This window comes from Nyctereutes procyonoides, unplaced genomic scaffold (assembly GCF_905146905.1).
Source record: "Nyctereutes procyonoides isolate TBG_1078 unplaced genomic scaffold, NYPRO_anot_genome, whole genome shotgun sequence".
Lineage (NCBI taxonomy): Eukaryota > Metazoa > Chordata > Mammalia > Carnivora > Canidae > Nyctereutes > Nyctereutes procyonoides.
The window spans coordinates 19,986,429-20,009,750 of record NW_026575035.1 but is presented as its reverse complement, the minus strand read 5'-3'; the positions used below and the strand labels follow the sequence as shown (position 1 = coordinate 20,009,750).

The 23,322-nt window shown below is 38.9% G+C and overlaps 1 protein-coding gene across 5 annotated transcripts in view; it reads left to right on the top strand.

The window, feature by feature from the left end:
* The first annotated feature begins 954 nt into the window (after window positions 1-954).
* Window positions 955-23,322, top strand: part of SDCBP (syndecan binding protein) — a 38,935-nt gene continuing 16,567 nt past the window's right edge. Inside the window, exons 1-3 of one of the 5 annotated variants that reach the window (XM_055318441.1) lie at window positions 971-1,061; window positions 1,762-1,889; window positions 21,108-21,173. In XM_055318441.1, the coding sequence (XP_055174416.1) occupies window positions 21,123-21,173 (51 nt within the window). In that variant the 5' untranslated portion in view covers window positions 971-1,061; window positions 1,762-1,889; window positions 21,108-21,122. Of the gene's footprint in view, window positions 1,062-1,578; window positions 1,602-1,761; window positions 1,890-21,107; window positions 21,174-23,322 lie in introns of those variants that run through there. The other 4 variants (XM_055318442.1, XM_055318443.1, XM_055318440.1 and 1 more) reach the window with 4 other exon arrangements.

Sequence of the window (23,322 nt, the reverse complement as noted above, 5' to 3'; positions counted from 1 at the left end):
TGTTTATTATTTAAAAACAGGAAAAAAAAAACCAGGTACATTTCTTCGTTACCAATCTATTGTCTAATTAACTTTAAATGTCCTTTATCAGCTAGACCATAAACTCTCTAAGTTTCCATCTTGTCATCTCTTTTGTGCTCAGATTCTTATTAGTCTTACCACGTTAAATTGTTGCGGCGCTAAATCACTAGAAGCAAAACGCTTCTAAGTTCGTGCTATTTCGTCAAGTACTCTTTGTTGCTCTTTGGTAGCTACGGTAAACTTGGGTAATTTAGTGCCTGCTTCTCTGGGCGCTAACAGGGATGTTTCATCTAACCCACAGGTCGATGTAAGGACTCAGGGCCCTACACACCAGGTTCTTAGGACAGAACCTGGAGTATGACCCTGAAGAAACACGGTTCTTTAGCGTTTGCCTGCGGCTATGGGTCATGACTCGTGCGCTGTGCCACCATCACCTCGAACAGCCGATGAGCTTTCGCTCAGATGGACAAAGAGTAATAAAGGCCAAGGGAAAAAGTCGTACCAAAGAGGCGAGGGTTGAGACGGGCCCGTGCAGGCGAGGTCTCAGCCCGCGAGCGCAGAGGTCAAGGGAGAGGGTAGAGAAGCCTGGGAGCGGAGCGGGAAGGCGATCCCCGAGGGGCAGATGTCGGGCTTTCCTCGGGCCGGGAGCGGAGGGAGCCAAACGGGCGAGGCCGCACACGGACACGGCCGAGGCCCGCACCGCCGCTCCGCCGGCGGAAAAGGTGCGGAGCCGCACCCGGGGAGCGCGCGGGCGGGCGGCTCTCGGCGCCCCAACCCCCGCGCCCGCCGCGCCCGCCGCGCCCGCCGCGCCCGCCGCCCCCGCCGCCGCCGCCGCCCCCGCCCGTTACCATGGGGACTGGGTCACCTGACCGCGGCCGCGCGCCTGCGCGGGCGGAAGGCGGGGGAGGCGCCGTGACGCGCTGGGCGGGCGGTCCTCGGGCGCGCGCGGCTCTCCCCGCCTCGGGTCTCGGAGTCCGGGCCAGTTACCGGAGGCGGCGGCGGCGGCGGCGGCGGCGGCGGCGGCGGGTCCTGCGACCGAGGTGGGCAGCCGTGGGCGGGCGAAGGGGCGCTCAGGCCGCGTCGGGATGCGGGGGCTGCGGGCGGAGGCGGAGGCGGAGGCGTCTCGGCCTCGGCGGTGTTCGGGGGCGGCGGCGGCGGCGGCGGCGGCGGCGACGACGCCCTCTGCTCGGGGGTCTCCGCCCCTGCTTGCGCCCGGAGGGGCCCGGGGCGAAAGTCGGCGCGGGCCGCTCGCTCTGCCTGCCCGCGTCCGCTGCGGGGTTCGTGGTCCCGCCCGGGCCGGGGGGCGAGGGGCGGCGGGGGCCCGCGGGCGACGGACGGCGGTGAGGCCCGGCCCGCGCCGCCGCCCCCGCTCCCCGCCGCCCCCGCTCCCCGCCGCCCCCGCTCCCCGCCGCCCCCGCAGCTCGGGCGCCGGGTTCCGGGCCGCTCCGCCGTTTTTGTTGCCCTTGGCCGAGGGCCCCCGGGAGCGGCGGGGGCCGGCGGCGGGCTGCGAAGGTCGCGGTGCCAGCCTTGCTCGGACGGCGCTCGGTCCGGTCCCGGGCGGCGGGGACCGCGGTGCCGAGGTGCGTGCGGGGCGCCGAGCCGCGCCTCCCGGCAGCGTGGGGAGGGGAGTTGGCGGCGCGCCTCTCCCTGCAGAAGTTGGAGCGCGGGACAAGCGGTCCAGCGGCCGTGCGCGCGGGGGACCCTCCCCGGACGCGTCGTGACTCAGAGTTTTCATTGCAGGATTTCCTTGTAGTAATGGGAAAGTGAAGGCATATGGATGTGGAAAGTTTCCCTCCGTACCGAAGTGGAGTTATTTGATCACGGGTCTTCCAGTGTACCGGGCTCGGAGGCGATTTCTGGGTTGTCCAGTCTGTATATGTTACCCGTCTGCTCATTTACTGTGTTCTTTTTTTTTTTTTCTTTTTTTCTTCTCTATGTAACTACATTCCTTCGAAAGTACCTTGGGGGACGCCTGCGTGGCTCAGGGGTTGAGCGTCGGCCTTTGCCTCGGGGCGTGACCCCGGGGTCCCGGGATCGAGTCCGCATCGGGCTCCCCGCGGGGAGCCTGCTTCTCCCTCTGCCTGTGTCTCTGCGTCTCTCTCTGTCTTTCTCATGAATAAATAAGATCTTTAAAAAAAAAAAAGTACATTTGGTTTGCCAGACTTAACATCTACGTGTCTGGAAAAAAAAAACTATTAAAAAGGAAAATTACATCGAAAACTGCTGCAGGCTGTTGGCTTTATCTTCAGTGTATGTAGGTGATTAAAATGCACATTTTACTTTTTTTAAAAGTTTTTTATTCATGAGAGACACAGAGAGACGCAGAGACACAGGCAGAGGGAGAAGCAGGCTCCATGCAGGGAGCCCGACGTGGGACTCGATCCCGGGTCTCCAGGATCACGGCCCGAACCCTAGGCAGATGCTGAACCCCAGAGCCACCCAGGTGTCCAAATCTAGATTTTCCAGTCTTTGGCTTTTCTATTTGAGGTTAAGGGCAAACAGTAAAAAAAACAAACAAAAAGTTTTTTCATGTTTTCTGTTACCAGTTTAGTTCTATCAATTTTTGTTCTTTAGGTGGTACTAGGAGCGCCTGGGTGGCTCAGTCAAGTATCTTCCTTCTGCTTAGGTCATGATCCTGTGGTTCTGGGATGCAGTCCCTTGTCTGGCTTCCTGCTCAGTGGGGAGCCTGCTTCTCCCTCTCCCTCTGTTGCGCCCCCGCCCCCCCCCCCCGCTTGTGTTCTCTCTCTTGAATAAATAAATTTTAAAAAAAATCTTAAAAAATAAATTAAAAAAATAAATGGTGTGTAATATTATAGATCAAGTGGCTTGTGCCACTAAATGAAAATAAGGAAGTGGAATGTCTTTTAAAATGTTCAGGAAATAGTCCATTATAATCCAGATTTAACTCTGACAACACTAATTTTTGAGTGTTATAAGGACATAAAAATCATGACCAGAAGAGGATGAATTTACAAATAGTTGGCAGGTGAATGTACTCTTTAATAAAACCATTACCTAAATTAAACATGACTCAACTTTTTTTTCCTGTTTTTGTCAGATTTAGGTACTTTTTTTAGGTAGTAAATGCCAAGATTTTATATAAAAAAAGTTTCTTCAGAACAACTTTAAAATATGTCCTTTATCTAGTAATAGTTACATTAGCATTTATTAATTTCTTTTCCAGTGCTGCCAATATTATTTATGCATTTAGGTTTTGAGGAGGTCAGTAGTAACATGGCTCAAAATGTAGTTTCCTTCCTTCTAAAGGTCCTCCAGTCGGAGATGCCTGGGTCGCTCAGCGGTTGGGCGTCTGCCTTTGGCTCAGGGGGTGATTCCGGAATGCCTGGATTGAGTCCGGCAATGACTTCCTGCGTGGAGCCTGCTTCTCCCTTTGTGTCTCTGCTTTTCTCTCTCTCTTTCTCTGTCTCTCATGAATAAATAAATAAAATCTTAAAAAATTTTAGGCACTGGGGTGTCTCATTTGGTTAAGTGTCGGCCTTTGGCTCAGGTCATGATCCCCAGGTCCTGGGATCTAGCCCTGAATTGGGCCCCCAACTCAGCCAGGAGCTTCCCGCTCTGGTCCTGCCTCTGCTCATGTCCGTGCTCGCTCTCTCTCTTAAATAAATAAAATTAAAAAAAAAAAAGTCCTCCAGCCAGCCACATTTCCTTTCTATAAGAGCCAACTGCTTTGTGTTTCTTAGGTATCCATCCAGGGATATCTTATAACTGTACAAACATAGAAATCTATTCTGCTCCTTCCTCTTTTTTTATTGTAATAAAATACACATAACAGAATTTATCATCTTAACCATTTTTAAGCATGTAGTTCAGAGGTATTAAAAACATTGACTATGTTGTACAATCATCACCACCATCTGTCCTTAAATAACTCAACTTGTACGGTGGGTACTCTGTAACCATTCAGCAATAACTCCACATTCTCTCCTTCCCCCAGCCCTTGGTCACCATCCTTATATCTTTACAATTTTGAGTAAGTACCTCATATAAATGGGATCATACGGTATTTGTCATTTTGTGATTGGTTCATTTCACCTAACAAAGTCTTCAAGATTCATCCAGCATGTTGCAGAAATTCCTTCCATTTTAAAGCTGAATAATGTTCCATTGTATGTGCATACCACATTTTGCTTGTCCATTTATCAATAGATAGATACTTGCATTACTTCCATGTTTGAACTTTTGTGGATATTGCTGTTATGAACATGGGTGTACAAATATCTCTTTAGATACAGATTTTAATTCTTTTGGATGTATACCCAGAAGTGGAATGCTGGATCATATTTTTTTTTTTTTTTTTTTTTTGTGGAACTACCACACTTTTTTATAGTGGGTATACCATATTACATTCCCATCAACAGTGCACTGGGTTCCAGCTTCTCCACATCCCTGCTAATTGATACTTAAAAAAAAAAAAGCCAATATAGTCAACAAGTGTTGTACTAGTTTTGGATATACAGTATAGTGATTCAATGATACCATATATCACCCAGTGCAAATGCATTCCTTAATTCCCATCACCAATTTTACCCATCTCCCACCCATTGCCTTTCTGATAACTGTCAGTTCTCTATAGTTAAGAGTCTTGTTTTTTTGGTTTGCCTTTTTCCCCCTTTGTTCATTTGTTTCTTAAATTCCACATATGAGTGGAATCATGTGGTATTTGCCTTTTTTCTTATTTTGCTTAGCATACTGTCTAGCTTTATCCATGTCATTGCAAATGACAGGGTGTTACTCTTTTCTATGGCTGATTAATCACTGTGTGTGTGTGTGTGTGTGTGTACATCCTTCATCTTCATTTGTCTGTTGATGGACACTTGGGTTGCTTTCATAATTTGGCTATTGTAAATAATACTGCAGCAAACACCGGGGTGCCAGTATCCCTTTAAACTCATTTTTGTATTTTTTTTTTTTTTTTAGATAAATACCCAGAAGAGCAATTACTGGATAATAGGGTAGTTCTATTTTTAACTTTTTGAGGAACTTTCATAGTGTTTTCCAAAGTGGCTGTACCATTTTGCATACCCACCAACAATGCAAGAGGGTTCCTTTTTCTTACATCCTGGCCAACACTTATTTTTTTCTTGTGTTTTTGATTTTAACCATTCTGATAGGTGTGAAGTGATATCTCATAGTTTTGATTTGCATTTCCCTGGTGATGAGTCATGTTAAACACCTTTTCACGTGTCTATTGGCCATCTGGATGTCTTTTTTAGAGAAACGTTTGTGTCTTCTACCCACTTTTAAAATGAATTATTTGTTCTTTGGTGTTTGAGTTATATACGTTCTTTATATATTTGAATACTAACCCAGTATGTTATTTGCAAATATCTTCTCTCATTCTGTAGGTTGCTGTTTATTTTTGTTGATTGTTCCTTTTGCTGTGCAGAAACCTTTTATTTTGAGGTAGTCCAGTAGTTTATTTTTGCTTTTGGTTCTCTTGCCTTAGGAGACTTATCTAGAAAAATGGTGCTACAGCCCATGCGAGAGCCGTTACTGCCTGTCCTCTTTTTTTTGGATTTTATGGTTTCAGGTTTCCCTTTTTAGGTCTTTAATCCAATTTGAGTTTTTGTGTATGGTGTGAGAAATTGGTCCAGTTTCATTCTTCTGCTTGTATTTGACAAGTTTTCTCTCAATATGTTTTTTTTTTTTTTGATAGTAGCCATCCTAATGGGGGTGAGGCATCTCCCAGTTTTGATTTGCATTTTTGTAATGCTTAATGGTGTTGAAGATTTTTTTTTCATGTATTTATGGCCATTCTTGTATCTTTTTTGGAGAAATGTCTATTCAAGTCCTTTGCCAGTTTTTTTTTCTTGTTGAGTTTTAGTAGTTCTCTAAATATTCTAAGTATTAATCCTTTATTGGATAAGTGATTTGGAGATGTTTTCTCCCATTCTGTGGGTTGCTTTTTTGCTCTGTTGATGTTGTCTTTTGATCTACAAAATTTTAAATTTTTTATGAAGTCCAATGTATCTAGATTTTCCTTTGTTATCTGTGTCTTTGGTATCATGTCCAGAAAAATCACTGTTAAGTCCAAGGCTATGAATCTTCTTTCCTATCTTTTCTTCTAAGAGTTTTTATTGTTTTAGGTCTTAAATTTAGTTCCTTTATTTTGAGTTGAATTTGGAAATAGTATTATGTAAGGGTCATCTTCATGCTTTTGGACATGGATATCCAATTTTTCAGCACCAGTTGTTGAAAGACTTTTTTATTCATTGAATGGTCTTGGCCCTCTTGTCAAAAACCATTTGACCGTATAGGTGAGGGTTTATTTCTTTTTTTTTTAATTTTTTTAAATTTATTTATTTATGATAGTCACAGAGAGAGAGAGAGAGAGGCAGAGACATAGGCAGAGGGAGAAGCAGGCTCCATGCACCGGGAACCCGATATGGGATTCGATCCCGGGTCTCCAGGATCGCGCCCTGAGCCAAAGGCAGGCGCCAAACCGCTGTGCCACCCAGGGATCCCCGGTGAGGGTTTATTTCTAGGCTATTTTTTTCCCATTGATTTGTATACCATTATACTAAAAGATTAGTTTTGATTATTGTAGCTTTATAATAAGTTTTGAAATCAGGAAGATGAGCCTTCTGATTTTATTCTTTTTCAAGATTATTTCGGATGTTTGAGTCCCTTGAGACTTCATATAAATTTTAGGATGAGTCTTTCTATTCCCTGAAAAAAAAATCACTGTGATTTTGATAAGGATTGCATTGAATCTTGAGGTCACTTTGGCTGATACATTTTAACAGTATTAAGTCTATCAATCCATGAACATGGATGTGCTTCATCTTATTTATATCCTCTTTGATTTCTTTCAGCAGTGTTTTGTAATTTTTTTAAAATGATTTATTTTAGAGAGCATGGGCACGAGCACAGGCAGTGGGGTGGGGTAGGGTGGGGGCCAAGGGAGAGGAAGAGAATCTTAAGCAGACTCCCTGCTGAGTGCAGAATCTGACCTGACTCAATCTCATAACCTTGAGATTAGGACCTGAACCAACATCAAGATTGTATACTTAACCAACTGAGCCACCCAGTTACCCCTATAGTTTTCATTGTACAAGCCTTTCATTCACCTCCTTGATTAAATTAACAAATTTGTTAATTTGTAAGTATTCTTTTTGAAGCTATTGTAAAATAGTAACAATTTTCAGATTGTTTATTTTTCATGCATAGAAATAAACTGATTTTGTGCATTGACTATACCCTGCTACATTGCTGAATTTATTAGTTCTAACAGCTTTTTCTTTGTGACATCTTTATAGTTTTCTAAACCTTAAACATATAAATCAAATAATCTGCACAGATCATTTAACTTATGTTTCAATTTGGATGCTTTTTATTTCTTATTTTTGCCCAACTACTCTGGCTAGAACTTCCAGTAATATGTTGAATAGAAATGGTAAAAGTGGGTTTCTTTGCCTTCTTTCTGATCTTAGAGGAAAAACAATCAGTCTTCATCATTGAGTTTTTGGTGTGGGTTTTTCATATGTGGCTTTTATTATGTAGATGTAATTATCTTCTATTCCTAATTTGTTGAGTGTTTTTTCATAAAAGGTTGTTGAATTTTATCAAATGTTTTTTTCTGCATCAATGGAGATGATCATGTGTTTTTATTTCCCTTTATTTTGTTGATGCAGCCTATTATATTGATCAGTTATTTGTATGTTGAACCATCCTTGTATTCCAGAAATAAATCCCACTGGTTAAAAGATGTATAATCCTTTAATGTGCTATTGAATTCCATTTGCCAGTATTTTGAAGATTTTTTGCAGTGTTTATAAGGGATATTGGTCTGTAGTTTTATTTCTGGGAGTGACTGACTTGGATATCAGGTTAATGCTGTCTTCATAGAATGGGTTAGGAAATATTCCCTTCAACTTTTGCCAAATTTTAAGAAGGATTGGTAATCTTTTTTAAATGTTTAGAAGAATTCACCAAGGAAGCTTAAGGTTTATGGCTTTTATTTGTTGGGAGATATTTGATTACTGATTCAGCCAGTAGTTATAGGTATATTGAGATTTTTGATTTATATGTGATTTAGTTTTGGTAGGCTTTATATTTCTTGGAATTTGTCTATTTAATCTAGGTTATACAATACTTTGGTGTACAGTCATTCATAGTACTGTCATAATTTCTGTAGAATCAAGTGCATATTCCCATTTCTCATTTTAGTATTTTGACTTTTCTCTTTCTGTCTTTGGCTAACAAAATGTTTGTCAATTTTGTTTCTTTTTTTCTCAGATCATGTTTTGGTTTCATTGTTGTTGTTTTCCTCTATTTTCTAGTTCATTTATCTTCTAGTTCATTTATCTTTAGTCTTTATGATTTCCTTACTTCTGCTAGCTTTAGGTTTAGTTTGTACTTTTTCTAGATCTTTAAGTTCCCTCTTGCTTGTAAGACAAATATTACCATGTTTATATACTGCTCTCCAAAACATGCTTTGTTTTTTAATGTTATTTTAGACCTTTCTATGTTAATGTATATAGAACTTCCTTCTTTGAAGTATTTTGCTATTGCAGTTGGTGCTTCAAGAATAAGCTTTTATATATGTCACTTGTTATGTGCAAATATATTTGTGGACTGGATGCTGCAGGGTTGGAGGGTATCTGTATTCATAATTTTGAGAGATACTTCAAACTTACTTTGGGGAATTGTACTTCCATGAGTAATATATGAGTGTTTTAAAAAACCTTACTATCGAAGTCTGTTGTCAAACTTTGGAGTTTTGCCAGTCCAATAGGTCAGAAATGGAACCTTATGGGTAAGAGGAAAGTATTCTGCTTAATAGTATATTTCATATGGCCACATTTCACAATGGCTTATCATGAGAATTTCTCTGGCTAATTATTAATGAGTTCCTAAGTCCTTCCATGAAATCTGTGTCAGCCTGGGAAGCTATTTTTAACTTGTGCCCAGGTAATTCTGATCTGATGATTAGCCAAATTTGAGAACCATTGCTATAGACAGCTGTTGACTTTATCACAGTGAGTTCATCGACATCATTTATGAATCATCTAGAATGCTTAGTGTACCATAAAACATAGTCATCACCATTTACCATCTGAGCCCAATGGACACTTCTTTTTTTATATATATTTTAGTTCATCTTCAGAAAAATTTGCCAAAGTGATGGTAAAGGGACGGTTGAAGCACAGTTTTGCCTGAAATACAATTTAAGTAACAACTGGAACACAAGAAACCCATAGGTTTTTGTTGTTTTTCTGTTTTTAAAGATTTTTAAATTTATTTATACCATGAGCTGGGTGGGCAGGGACAGAAGGAGAAAGAGCATCTCAAGCAGACTCTGCGCTGAGTGCAGAGCCTAATGCAGGGCTCACTCTAATAACCCTGAGATAATGACCTGAGCTGAAATCAAGAGTTGCCTGCTTAACAGATTGAGCCACCCTAGAACCTCAAGAAACCCACATTTTTATTGTAAATTTCCTGGATGTGAAAGTGTATATAGCTGAAATGGGCAACATCTTTTTGAGTACAACTAATTGCTCATCAGTTGTCACGTGTGAAATTAGCACATGTCCCTCTTTTATTGTTCCCAGGTCAAATACATCTCTGATATGTTATAGTTCATCATTACATATGGTTCTCCTTCATGAACTTGGTTGTCAAACTACAATACTGATACTAGATTTCATATACATCTCTAATAGATTCTGTTGTTACCATCTGGTACTTTGGACTTGTATTTCCAAAATGTAGTATTTTACAAATTTTAATGGCTTATAATTTTATGGCAAGGTTGACCCTTTTTCTTCTATGTTTGCAGAGAATTTTCATCTATATATTATAAACACCAATTAGAATAACCAGTGTGATGACTTTAAAAAATTTTCATTACATTACTGTTTTTTTCCAGTCATCTTTGTTTAAACACCAACCTTCATTTGGCCACTTAAAATCCATTATCAAGTAAATTTTGGTCTACAAATATAAGAGAATAAAAGATGGTAATATTTTATTAGTAAAAAGGATCGAGGGACTTGTTTCAAAATGTTGCATGATAATGTTCTTTTGAATGAGTGAAAAAATATTTCTTTTATTAATTACAGGTATGTTTACTTATTAAACTTGAAAAATTTTAATTAGGAGATCATCATGGTCTGAAAATTCATAGTCTGTGATTTGCGTATATGATCAGTTTCCTCATTATCATAAGATTCTAGCATACAGTTACTTGTATTCTGATTTGTCTCATAAATGTCTTCCTCCTTCAGTTTCCTATTCTCTGCCATCATGCGTGAAAAATGGAAAAATTTCAAGTGTTTAAGGAACACTTTGGGAAACAAGCTACAGATATAGTGTCTTCAGAGTTTATATGTTCTTGAAAGAAGATGCAGTAATTTGGGTAGTACAAACTGAAGGATGAAAGAATGCAGTATTTCACTCACTGTTGCATCATTCTGGGCGATCTTATCTTTTTTTTTGTTATTTTAGTTTCTTAGCATAGTTGCAAATAACTGATGAATTTTTTTTTTTTTTTTAAGATTTTATTTATCTATTCATGAAAGAGAGAGAGAGACAGATAAACAGCCAGAGGGAGAAGCAGGCTCCATACAGGGAGCCCGATGTGTGGGACTCTATCCCGGAAATACAGGATTACGCCCCGGGCCGAAGGCAGGCGCTAAACCGCCGAGCCACCCAGGGATCCCTACTGATGAATTTTGATATAATTCTGAATTGATGAAATAGAAAGATATTTCAAGGTGGAGGAAAATAAATTCACTAAAATCCTATAACAGATGTTAGGTTTATGAAAAAGTCCAGTTGAACCCTTATATGATCGAGTGATTTTACTACATTTAAAGGTTTTCTTTTTCTTTTTTCTTTGGAAAGATCTATAAGAAAGAATAAAAGTCACTAAATAGAATGCTAAAAAAAAGGAACTCAAAAATTAAAATGGGTCCATTGGACCCTGATAGTATACAAAGGGTTGAGGACAGATTTCTGAACCTTGGTCTAGACTTGATTGTTTTAGTTTCTGGGCTAGGACTCCAGAATCTTTATTAACATTTCTAGTTTATACTTAACGGACTTTAAACTTGAAGAAATCCTATTTTAGGACCTTAATGTGATTTTTAATTTGCTGTTATATGTTAGTATAGTAGTTCCCTCTTATCTGCATGGTCAACTGTGGTCTGGAAGCTGATGATCCCCTTTCTGATGTATCATCATCAGGTCAGTAGTAGTCTAACACTAGGTCACAATGCCTATGTCATTTACCTCACTTCATCTCATCATTGTATCTCTAATGTCATCATAAGAAGGGCAGGTACAGTATAGTAAGATATTTAGAGAACACATTCATACAAATTTCGCAGTATTTGTTTTATTGTTAGCTATTGTTATTAATTTCTTACTCTACCTAACTGTAACTTAAACTTTATCTTATGTATATATGTGCAGGAGAAAGCATAATATGTAATATAGTTTCAGTACTATCCCTAATTTAGATATCCACTGGGGGTCTTGGAATGTGTCCCCTTTGGATTAAGGGGGCAGGTAGGACTGTACTTTAGGTTACTTTCCTGATGTGCATTTGTTTTTTCTTGTGCTAATTTAAAAAGTTTTATACCGTATTATTGAAGCTAATTAGTCTTCTATGTTTAAATAAGGGAATGGTTTGATGTGGTGTTCCTTTGAAATAATTTATGGAACTAGAACATTCAAACCCATTGCTATTGAAGAGTTCCAGGAATATAGCATATAATGACGGGTATTTAAAAAAAAACTGTATCATACATTAAATTGAGACCCTGGAAAGAAGCTTAAGTTTTTGACAGAGCTGAAACTAAACTTGGGTTTTATTCCAACAGTATGTTTTTTAATTTTTTAAATTTTTAAAAATTAAGATGTAATAGATCTATAACATATTAGTTTTAAATGTACATCTAAAAAAATCTCACAGAGACAAATGTCAAGAAACTTAGCATCCATATCTTTTTTCTAGGGGTTTTTAGGCCTTATGTTCAAGTCTTTAATACATTTTGAGTTGAATTTTGTGTATGGTGTAAGATAATGGTCCAGTTTCATTGTGTTGCATGTGTCTGTCCATTTTTCACAGCACTATTCATTAAAAAGACTGTCTTTTCTTCATTGTATATTCTTGACAACTTTGTCATAAGTTAATTGACCGCATATATGTGGGTTTATTCCTGGATTCTCTTCTCTCCCATTTATCTGTGTGTCTGTTTTTATGCCAGTAGCATTCCCTTTTGATTACTGTAGCTTTGTAACGTAGTTTAAAATCTGGAAGTGTGATGCCTCCAGCATTGTTCTTTCAAGAGTGCTTTGGATGGGATCCCTGGGTGGCGCAGTGGTATGGCGCCTGCCTTTGGCCCAGGGCGTGATCCTGGAGACCCGGGATCGAGTCCCACATCGGGCTCCCGGTGCATGGAGCCTGCTTCTCCCTCTGCCTGTGTCTCTGCCTCTCTCTCTCTGACTATCATACATAAATAAAAATTAAAAAAAAAAAAGAGTGCTTTGGCTGTTTATAGAGTCTTTTGAGGTTCCATACAAATTTTAGGATTCTTTATTCTAATTCTTTGAAAATGCTATTGGAATTTTTATAGAGATTGCATTAAATATGTAGATTGCTTTGGGAAGTATGGACATTTTAACAGTGTTAATTCTTCCAGTCCATGAACACAGACTATCTTTTCATTTTTTTGTATTCAGTTTTTCTCAGCATTGTCTTATGGTTTCAGTTTATAGATCTTTCATCTCTTTGATTAAGTTTATGCTTAAATATCTTATTCTTTATCATTAGATGCATTTGTGAATGGAATTATTTTAACTTTTTTTTGTTTTAGCTTATTAGGATGTAGAAGCACAGATGCTTTTGTACATTGATTTTTTTTATCCTAACAGTTCTACTGAGCTTGTTTATTAGTTCAAACAGTTTTCTTGGTGGAGTTTTTAGGGTTTTCTATAGATAAAATATCACCCACATACAGGGACAGTTTCAGCTTCCTCTTTTCCAATTTTGATGCCTTTTTTTTTTTTTTTTTCCCTTGCCTAATTGCTCTGGGTAGAACTTCCAATCCTGTATTGAGTAAAAGTGGCAAGAGTGAGCATCCTTATCTCTACATTTTTATTCTTTTCTCCTTTTATATTTTTAATGTCATAATTTACATAATTTTTATCTTATGTATTCCTCAGCAAATTATTACACTTAAAGTTTTGTGTTGGGGATCGCTGGGTGGCTCAGCGGTTTAGAGCCTACCTTTAGCCTAGGGTGTGATCCTGAAGTCCTGGGATCAAGTCCCACATCAGGCTCCCTGCATGGAGCCTGCTTCTCTCTCTGCCCGTGTCTTTGCCCCCCCCCCCCGCCCCCATGTCTTTCATGAATAAATAAATAAAATCTTAAAAGATAAGTTTTTTTTTTTAAGATTTTATTCATCCATCTGACAGAGCATGACAGTGGACAGAGGGAGAGGGAGAAGCAGGGGTTCCTCTCACAGCAGGGAAGTCCGACGCAGGACTTGATCCTAGGACCCCGGATCATGACCCAAGCTGAAGGCAGACAAATAACCGACTGAGCCACCCAGGCACCCCTCTTGTACTTAAAGTTATTTTTATTTTTGTTTTTTAGCATTCATACTAGCTTTGTAAGTGATTGCCTCTTTATGGAACTAGATTATTCTGAATTTTACAATATATTTATTTTTACCAGTGAGATTCATATTTTCTTATGCTTTCCTGTAATTAGCTTCCTTTGGTTTCTTGTCAGTCTCATCTAGCTTTCGCTTGTCTGGAAAACTTATCTCTCCTTCAATTCTAAAGGACAATTTTACTGAGTAGAGTATGCTTAGTGGCAGTTTTTTTCTTTGTATTATTCGACTTCTTCTGGGCTGCAAGGTTTCTGCTAAAAAGTGTGCGTAGAGTCTTATGGAGGTTCCTTTGTACATAACAAGTTGTACCTAACAAGCTTTTCCTGCTTTTAAGATTCTTTCTCTCTTTTAACTTTTGACATTTAATTATAATGTGTTTTGATGTGGGTCTCTTTGGGTTCATTTTATTTGGAACTTTATGGACTTCCTGGACTTGGATATCTGTTTCCTTCTCCAATTTAGAGAATTTTTTTAGCCATTATTTTGTCAAATTTAAAATTTCTGCCCCTTTTCCTCTTCTCCCTTTGGGACCTTTATAATGGGGATGTTTGTTTGCTTGATGTCCTGTTAGTCTCTTATGCTGTCTTTGCTTTTTCTCCCTCCCTTCCCTTCCCTTCCCTTCCCTTCCCTTCCCTTCCCTTCCTTCCCTTCCCTTCCTTCCCTTCCCTTCCCTTCCTCCTTCCCTTCCCTTCCCTTCCTTCCCTTTTTCTTTCTTTTTCTTTTTCTTTTTCTTTTTCTTTTTCTTTTCTTTTCTTTTTTTTTGTGTTCTTCATTTAGTCTGTTCTTGAATCCTTCTATTGTATTTCTCAGTTAAATTATTGTATTTTTCAGTTCTGTGATATTTGCTTGGTATTTTCATGTATTTTCTTTTGAAATTTTCACTTTTTTCATCATTTGTTCTCTGAGCCAAGTGAGCATATATATTGACTGCTATTTCGTCAGGTGAATTGTTTATCTCCATATCACTAAGGTCTTTTACTCAGGTTTTATTTTGTTCTTACTTGAAATATTCCTTTGTTTCTTTATTTTACTTGACTTTCTTTTTTTTTTTTTTTAATTTTTTTTTTATTTATTCATGATAGTCACACAGAGAGAGACAGAGAGGCAGAGACACAGGCAGAGGGAGAAGCAGGCTCCATGCACCGGGAGCCCGACGTGGGATTCGATCCCGGGTCTCCAGGATCGCGCCCTGGGCCAAAGGCAGGCGCCAAACCGCTGCGCCACCCAGGGATCCCTTTACTTGACTTTCTATTGATTTCAGTGATTAGATTAAGTCATCTCTCTGTCTTGAGTGACACAACTCACTTTAAGAGATGAACTTCATCATCTAACTGAGTTCTTGGTTGTCTCATACTTTTTAAATTGTCCAAATAGCCTACTTTATTCTTAGTTGCTCCCAGTAGTTGAAGGAGTGACAAGATCTGTCAGTGTTCCAAAGGGGAGGATCTTAGTCAACACATAGATTCAGGGACCTCAGGCTGCAGCTTTTAATGTATGCAAAATACCTCTTTAAGGGAAAGACTTCTGTCGGTCCATTCTGTGTTGTGCCCTAGGGTGATAGTTCGCTTGGTTTTGTTATAGTACTGTGGAACCTGTGAATACAGGCTTCCTCACTACCAAAGCCTGTTTGTTTATCCAGGGATGTGCCCTATGGGAAATAGTCTGTGTGCCAGGCCTGTACACTAGCTTCTGTCTTGGAGACACCGAAGACTTGGTAGGGGGCAAAGGAGAGGCACCCAGTGGCCTTCTCAGTCTTTGGAGAGTACTGTAGTCAGCTCTTAGATGTGTGTTTAATTAGAAGCCTATTCCTCAGGCTACAGCTATGAGGATAAGCTAATAGACTTCTTTCATAGAAAAACTGGAGGTGCATTTATTTCAGTCTGCTGTTTGTGTTGTGCCTTGGGGAAGATAGCCTGTGAACAACTGTTTCTGTTTCTTATAGTCTTATGGGATTGATGAATTTAAGCCTTACTGGCCACCAGAGCCAGGAAGTCAAGGAGTTATCTTTGGGCAGCAGCTACAAAAGCTAGAGTACCAGATGTGTTGTATCGCACTTTAAGATTACTGATTCTGCAGTCCCGAATTTTCATTATCCTATGATTTTTTTTAACAGCTGGGATTAAACAAATACTATTTTAACTTAAACAATCACATGTCATTTTAAAAAATGAAGACCAGTTTTCGTAGTTGGTTTGATTGAGGGAATGCGGTCAGCAACTCAGAAAATGATATGCATTGCCATTCCAGGTGATATTATCTGGAAACCTTTACTAGTATGTTTCTTACCTCATTTACCAGAGTATAGCATCTAAGAAGCAAACTAACTAGATGTTCCAAAATATCACATATGGTATTTGAGTTATGGAGGCTTTTAGTCTGCACATATGTAAAGACTCTAAGGAAGCTACCCTGACATTGCCCTGAGGATATGGGAGAGCCAAATGGGAAAGTTGATACTCAGAATAGTCAGGTATTTTTTTATTTTTAGATGTTCTAAACAAACCCTGAAAGTGTTCCAAGCTCTGAGAAACCTTTTAGTAGAAACTAATTTAGGGGTTATTTCCTAAGGCCTAGTGGTGCACTGGGTGCAGAGGTTTTTCATTATGCATGGAGAGAGTTTAGAATGGGCCAAACCTAGTCTAGGGGTAAGTGGAGACCAGTTCTTTCCAGGAATTAGACCAGTGAAACAAAGCTTTACAGTCAGGAATGTGCTCAAACTCTCCGGTAGAGTAGATGGCAAGATGTTTTGCCTACTAATTTCAGGGTCACTGGGATCTATACCTTATTATTGATTCTCAGTCAGCTGAAGGGGAGGCCTAGGAGCAAAATTCTGTAGTCAGTACAATAATAGTGTGTGAGAGGAGTTTTAAGTGAAAGTAAAATGCGAGTTCACATACTGATATAATAGAATTATTTTCACAATCTCTTTGAATCTCATTATTGGTCATTCTGAAATTCCAACCGTACTTGAAAGGATTTTTCAAAGGTAGTTTGGTAGTTCTTAAAAAAGGGCTAATTGTTTTTGACATTAGATCAAAGATGAACTCACTCCTACAAGTTAATGGAACCCTTAAGAAAAATAATACAAGAATTTATTATTCACCCAGAAAGCTTTTAACAGTTTGTATTCAAAGATGTAGACTGGAAAGATAAGAAAATTTGAACTTTTCTTTTTTTTTTTTTTTTAAATTTTTATTTACTTATGATAGGCACACAGTGAGAGAGAAAGAGAGGCAGAGACACAGGCAGAGGGAGAAGCAGGCTCCACGCACCGGGAGCCCGACATGGGATTCGATCCCGGGTCTCCAGGATCGCGCCCCGGGCCAAAGGCCGGCGCCAAACCGCTGCGCCACCCAGGGATCCCAAATTTGAACTTTTCAATGAATGTTTGAAAGATATCTTGTTTACTGCTGTTTTGGCAATATTGATCAAAATTTAGTAAATATTTGACTTGTTTTAGGATCAGGAATTATGCTAGGGAAATAAAGGCCTTGATTTCAAGAACCAGAGAAACATAAACTTAGCTGTATAACAGGGAGAGTGAAACTGCTGAAGTTAGAGAAACCTGTTAGGTTGAGGTCATCAAAGGTGTCCTCACAGAAGTAGCTCTTGACTGGGGTTTTGAAAGAGAAGTCCTCAAAAGGGATTTTGGGAAGAGGAAGCAGCTTTTGCAAAGATAGGGGGCACAGAAGCACTTGACCAGGATGGGAAGTAGCTGGGAAACAAAGGGTTGTGGGAGGGGAGGTGGGCGGGGGGTGGGGGGTGGGGTGGTAACTGGGTGAGGGTCACTAAGGAGGGCACTTGATGGGATGAGCACTGGGTGTTATATGTTGGCAAATTGAATTTAAATTAATAATTTAGAAAAAAAAGAAATAGAAGGCTGTTGCAGCTAGAATGTTGTAATGTTTAGAAAGAAATTATGTGAAATGAAGCCACAAAAATAGTTTGTGAAGTAAAATAGTTGAGGAATCCTTCGTACTTTAGAAAAATGATGAGAGTTAAGGTCACATATTCGAACAATCCTGAAACTAAATTTTTTAAAAAGTGTAAGTTGTGATGATACTTTTTATTTAAAAAAATGTCTGAAAAGCCCGTTTCTTTTCTGGGATTGAGTTTGAATATTTGTATGAGCATGAAGTAATTTTTAGGAAATGAGTGTGACCTCAGGGTTGTTCAGACAACTTCAGTTAATATTTGTTTAAGGAAAAGCTTTATGAGGGAAATGTTTGAGAAAACTCACTGAATTTTGAAATTTACCACTCATCCAATTCACTTTTCATGAGGAAAAGGGGATCTTGTATGTGACCAGTGGCAGAAGTAAAAGTAGAAATCTAAAATAGAAATAGTACCACATTAAAAGCCGACATTTGTTCCAGTGAATTTAAAATAATTTTATGATACTGATAAAATGGTTGGAAATGTAAATAAAACATGTTTACAGGGGGAAGCTTAATGATTTTTTGAGACACAGAAAGGTTACTGCATTTTGTTTCCCTGAATTAATAGAATTAAACCATTTCTTACTGTATTTTCTCACGAATTTGCATTTTATTCACATATGTAAGCCCTGTTTTCCCCTTAAAAACTGTATCAGGCCATTTTTTTAAAAAAGATTTTATTTATTTGAGAAAGAGGGGAGAGCACGAGCATGGAGAAGAGGGAGAGGGGGGAGCAGACTCCTCACTGAGCAGGGAAGCCTGATGCAGGGCTTGATCCCAGGATCCCAGGATCTTGATCTGAGCAAGATCATGACCTGAGTGGAAGCCAGACACTTAACCACTTAACTGACTGAGCTGTCCAGGTGCCCCTGTATCAGGCCATTGTTTATTTGGCATTTTATTGGAGGTTCTAGCCCAGGAAAATTAGGCAAGAAAGAAAGGGAAGGAGGGAAGAGCAGACAAAGGATTTGAATTGTTATTTTTTCCAAAGATATACAAATGGACAATAAATGAAATAATGCTGAACATCATTGATTATTAGAGAAGTACAAATCAAAACTACAGTGGGATGCTATTTCACATCTACTAGGATGGCTGTAATAAAAAAGACAGTAGCAAGTATGGCAAAGATACAGAGAAATTGGAACTCTCCCTTATATGTTGCTGATGGGAATGTAAAATGGTACAGTCACTTTGGAAACCAGTTGGCATTTTTTCAAAAAGTAAAATAGTTACCATGTGACCCAGCAACTCTACTCTTAGTTATAAACCAAGAGAATTAAATATATATATGTCTACACAAACACTGGTTGTAAATGTTCATTAGCGTCGTTAGTAGCATTATTCATGATAGTCAAAGGCTGTAAAGATCCAAAATGTTACTGACTGATCAGTGGGTACCCAAAATTTAGCCCAGTGCCTATAGTCGGGATGTTATTCCGTCATAAAAAGGGGTGAAGTATTGGTATGCACTATAGCATGGATGAATTTTGAAAGCATTATACTAGGTGAAAAAGAGATACAAAAGTCCACATATACTGTAATTCCAGATTAAATGTTCAGAATAGGCAAATCAAGAAGCAGAAAAATTTTTAGTTGCCTGGACCTGGAGGGAGGGGAGAATGGATAGGCATAGAGTTGTTTTTTTTTTTTTTTTTTTTTTTTTTTGGAGGGGGGCAGTGATGGAAATGTTCTAATACCAGATGGTAGGGATGAGTGCACAACTGTAGATATATTAAAACTGAAGAATTGTATACTCTAAAACTGTGAATTTTATGGTATGTGAAGTATATACATTTTTTTAAAAAGATTTATTTATTTTGGAGTGCACGAGTGGGAGGAGCAGAGGGAGAAGGAAAGAGAATCTCAGGCAGGCTCTGCACTGAATGTGGAACTGGATGTAGGGCTTGATCTCAGGACCCTGAGTCATGACCTGGGCCAAAACCAAGAGTTGGCTGCTTAACTGACTGTGCCACCCAGGTGCCCCCAAAGTACGTAGATTTCAGCATCCAGCTAAGAGACAGAAACTATAGTAACTTGAACAGTGAAAGTTCAATGTACAGAATTATTAACTGTAACATGAACCGGAATTGGTTAGTAAAAAGTAAAGAGAACTTTAATGAATACAGGACAGATTTAATAAGTATCTACTAACCCCTGGGCTGAGTTAGAGTGCCCCAGGAAGAGACTGCCCTCTTCTGTGCCTGAAAGCCAGGCCTTGTTGGAGAGTGCAGCTGTTGGTCAGTGGATGATGAAGTTGGTTTTCAAAACCAGTTTACTGGAAAGTCTCCCTTTGGAGTGCTGGTGGAGGTCAGCTCCAGGAAGGGTGCTGCACCTTGGAACTTGGTGCACATGAGAGGAGTGTTAGGGAAAGCTACTTATGGGAAGATGCCTTGCAGGTGGCACCATGCTAGTAAGCTGCTCAACAGATGTGGGGGTCAGTGTTGGTTCTGTGCACTGCAGGAGTTGAGTGCTTAAAAAGCTGTTTCCTGCCAGGGGCAAGATGCTAGAGAAGCAGGTACTGCAGCAGCCTACCTGGAGTGGCATCCCAGAACCTTTAAGGAAAAACCTTTTCTCCTCCAGTGTATCTCCAGCTCCTTGCATTGACGAAGCGCAACCTCATGCTAGCTGGCCACAAAGCAATATTTAAGGGGACTGGCTCCATTTGCAGAGCCCCCAGTAATGTGTGGATTTGGGAGGTGGGAGGTAATACATTGATAGCCAGCTCAAGAACCTCTGACATACCCTATGCCAATTAGAGATAAATTCTATTTTGTTGGGTTCAAAGGAAGTACCAGATCTCATAGTTATGACTAAACAAAATTTTCAAGTACATAGCCTTGTAATACTTTGAGAACTTTGTTGTAAATTATTACAAAAAGCAATTTATGGTTGCTAAAAAACATTGAGCAGTATAGAAATGTTTAAAATGTAAAAATTTCTCTTATTCCTCAGTCCCTTAATATCTGTATCATTTGTCTCCTAAAATTAAAACTATTGCTAATGATTGCTGTTAAAACAGTTGTTTTTTCTAAGTACATATATAATGATAGATGTGTGCATACACACACATATATATATATTCCCTCCCCCCGCCCCCCGTCATAGAGATTTCATAGATAATTGTATAGGAGCTCTTCTAGGTTTTTTTTTTGGATATAGTCTTTTTTCATTTGCCAAGCACTTGTGTAAGCTAGGGTAAGTCAGATAACCATTCTCTTTGATTTTTTAAACTTTTGAAATGAAGGGACTTTTACTTGAAGGGAAATTTAAAATCTGCAGTGGATATAGTTTGATAGTAGTAACGGAGGATGAAGTAGTTTAGTAACCAGTAATCAGTTTTTAGTGTAGGCTAGATGTTCATATTTTTCCATGTGTTCTACAATTTAAATGTTTCTTATTGTGTTACAAATTTGCATATGTTTATATGTATTGCTGGTTTATGTATACTATTTAAATTTCAATGAAATTTGAAAGTTACAGAAATTTGTTTTTTCTTTAGAAAAATCCTGCAAAAATGTCTCTCTACCCATCTCTTGAAGACCTAAAGGTAGACAAAGTTCTTCAGGTATGTCTAAGTTGTTTATGTGCTTTTCTTTAATATATACATTGTCACACATTCTACTTATAGGTGAAGTGAAGCAAAAAACTTAAATAGTGGATGTATTCATTTTTACATTAAACTTTTCAGTTTATTAATTGCAGACTAAAAAGTTATTAATTGCAGGCTGAAAAGTTACAGAAAAGCTACCAATTCTTTTTCATTTCACTATGAATTAATAGATATGGGATATTATTACTTTAAAACTGGACTTAAACTCAAGATAGCTTGATTTTAAGACTCAAGTTTAAATTAAATACCATATATTTATGTTGGTAAAATACACTTCAACTTTTTAGATGCTCATAATTTTATTTAAAATTAGTATGTAGTTCTTTGGATCTTCAGATAGGACCTATCTTTAAAAATAATTCTTTGCCTTTACTGAGAAGTTAAAAATTATAAAAATGGTGAATGCTATTAGAAGTAATGTAAAGCACAATGATAGTGATTTCCTTTAAGTGGCAGACGTTTTATGTGAATATCCTCTAAATGTCTAAGTGTTAGAGATTATAGTATTTCTAATTTTATGAAGTCAAAAACTTTTTGTAGTTCTTCAAGTAAGTATTAGCTTTCAAGATAGATGCTTCTGCTTAAGAAAGTTTGAAAGTTTGAAACAGTCTTGCTGTTTTGTAAGTTTTTATTCTAGCTGGGGATAATTTGTAGTACTTCAAAGCTGCTTATTCTGAGGATCCTTTTACTTGAGGCCTTGGCAAGTTTACTCTAAATAAGACTTACTTCCTCATAATTAATTAATGGGCATAAAAATCAATTATAAACTTGTAAGAAGTCTTTTTTTTTTTTTAAGGATTTTATTTATTAGAGAGATAGAGAACGAAATAGTGGTAGAGAGCTCAAGGAGGGAGGAGAGGGAGAAGTAGGCTCCCCGCTGAGCAGGGAGGCTGATATGAGATCCCAGGATCCTGGGATCAGGACCTGAGCCGAAGGCAGTCAGTTAATGGACTGAGACACGCAGGCGCCCCTAAACTTGTGAGAAATCCAGGCTTAAGCAACATCAAGTATAAAAGTGTCTTTTAGGCAAAATTGGCCTTTCTAAGGTATAAACTCCCAGCAATAATAGGGGCAGTTCTATGGTTGGAATTGTTACCTTGTAGCAGTGATTGGGTAAACATGTTCATCAACACATATTTTCCATCATAAATCCACTGAGAACATTAAAATGTGGTTTGTAAAACCTGAAATCTGTTCAGCTGCTAAAGGCTTTGAAGCTTCAATTTTTAGAGATTTGTCATCTTAAATGCTCTATTCTTTCTTCAGTATTTTGTCAGTATTTTTCTCATGGCATTTTTATTTCTGCAAAGTTCATCCTAACAAGCATACTTTGTTTTTAAAAAGCTTTTATCTGAAATACGTAGCCTTCAAGAATAACAAGACATTAATATGACATCAGAGCATTGAGTGATAAGGATCTGCAGACAAATCTAAAAGAATGACTAATCTGTTTTTGTTCTTTATTGGTTTTTATAAAATTGAATTCTAATCATAGTTGACTTTGACAGAAATTTTTGGTTTTTAAAACTTAAAAAAGAAAGTTGATTTTTTTTTTTTTTAAGATTTTTATTCATTCATGAGAGATGCAGAGAGAGGCAAAGACATAGCCAGAGGGAGAAGCCGGCTCCCTGTTTGATACGGGACTCAATCCCAGGACCCCGGGATTTGACCACAACCAAAGGCAGACGCTCAACCATTGAACCACTCAGGTGCCCCAGGAAAGTTGATTTTGACATATGTTTGGAAAATAAAGAGAGCTACAAGCACAACATACTGACCTCTTTAAGGAGAAGCAAGTTATATAGATGTTCTGAGCAGGAAGTTTTAGCTGCTTGGAGATATAACCATGAGTAAGGAGGGGGAAACATCAGTTTTTATTCTTTCGGTGTTTGAAAATATTCTTCCTCAGCCACTATAGTCTTGGGCTGGTTTTTCTTGTTGTTGTTTCATTTTAGGTTTATTTTTGTTCTTGAGGTGTCCTGCACAGGTAGCATTTATTTTCTAATCTGACCATGTACACCACAGCAAAGCTAAATTGCAGCAGTGAATTGGCAGTTCCTATATTTTATAAACTATACAAAAGCTGTTGCTTTTAGCATCATAA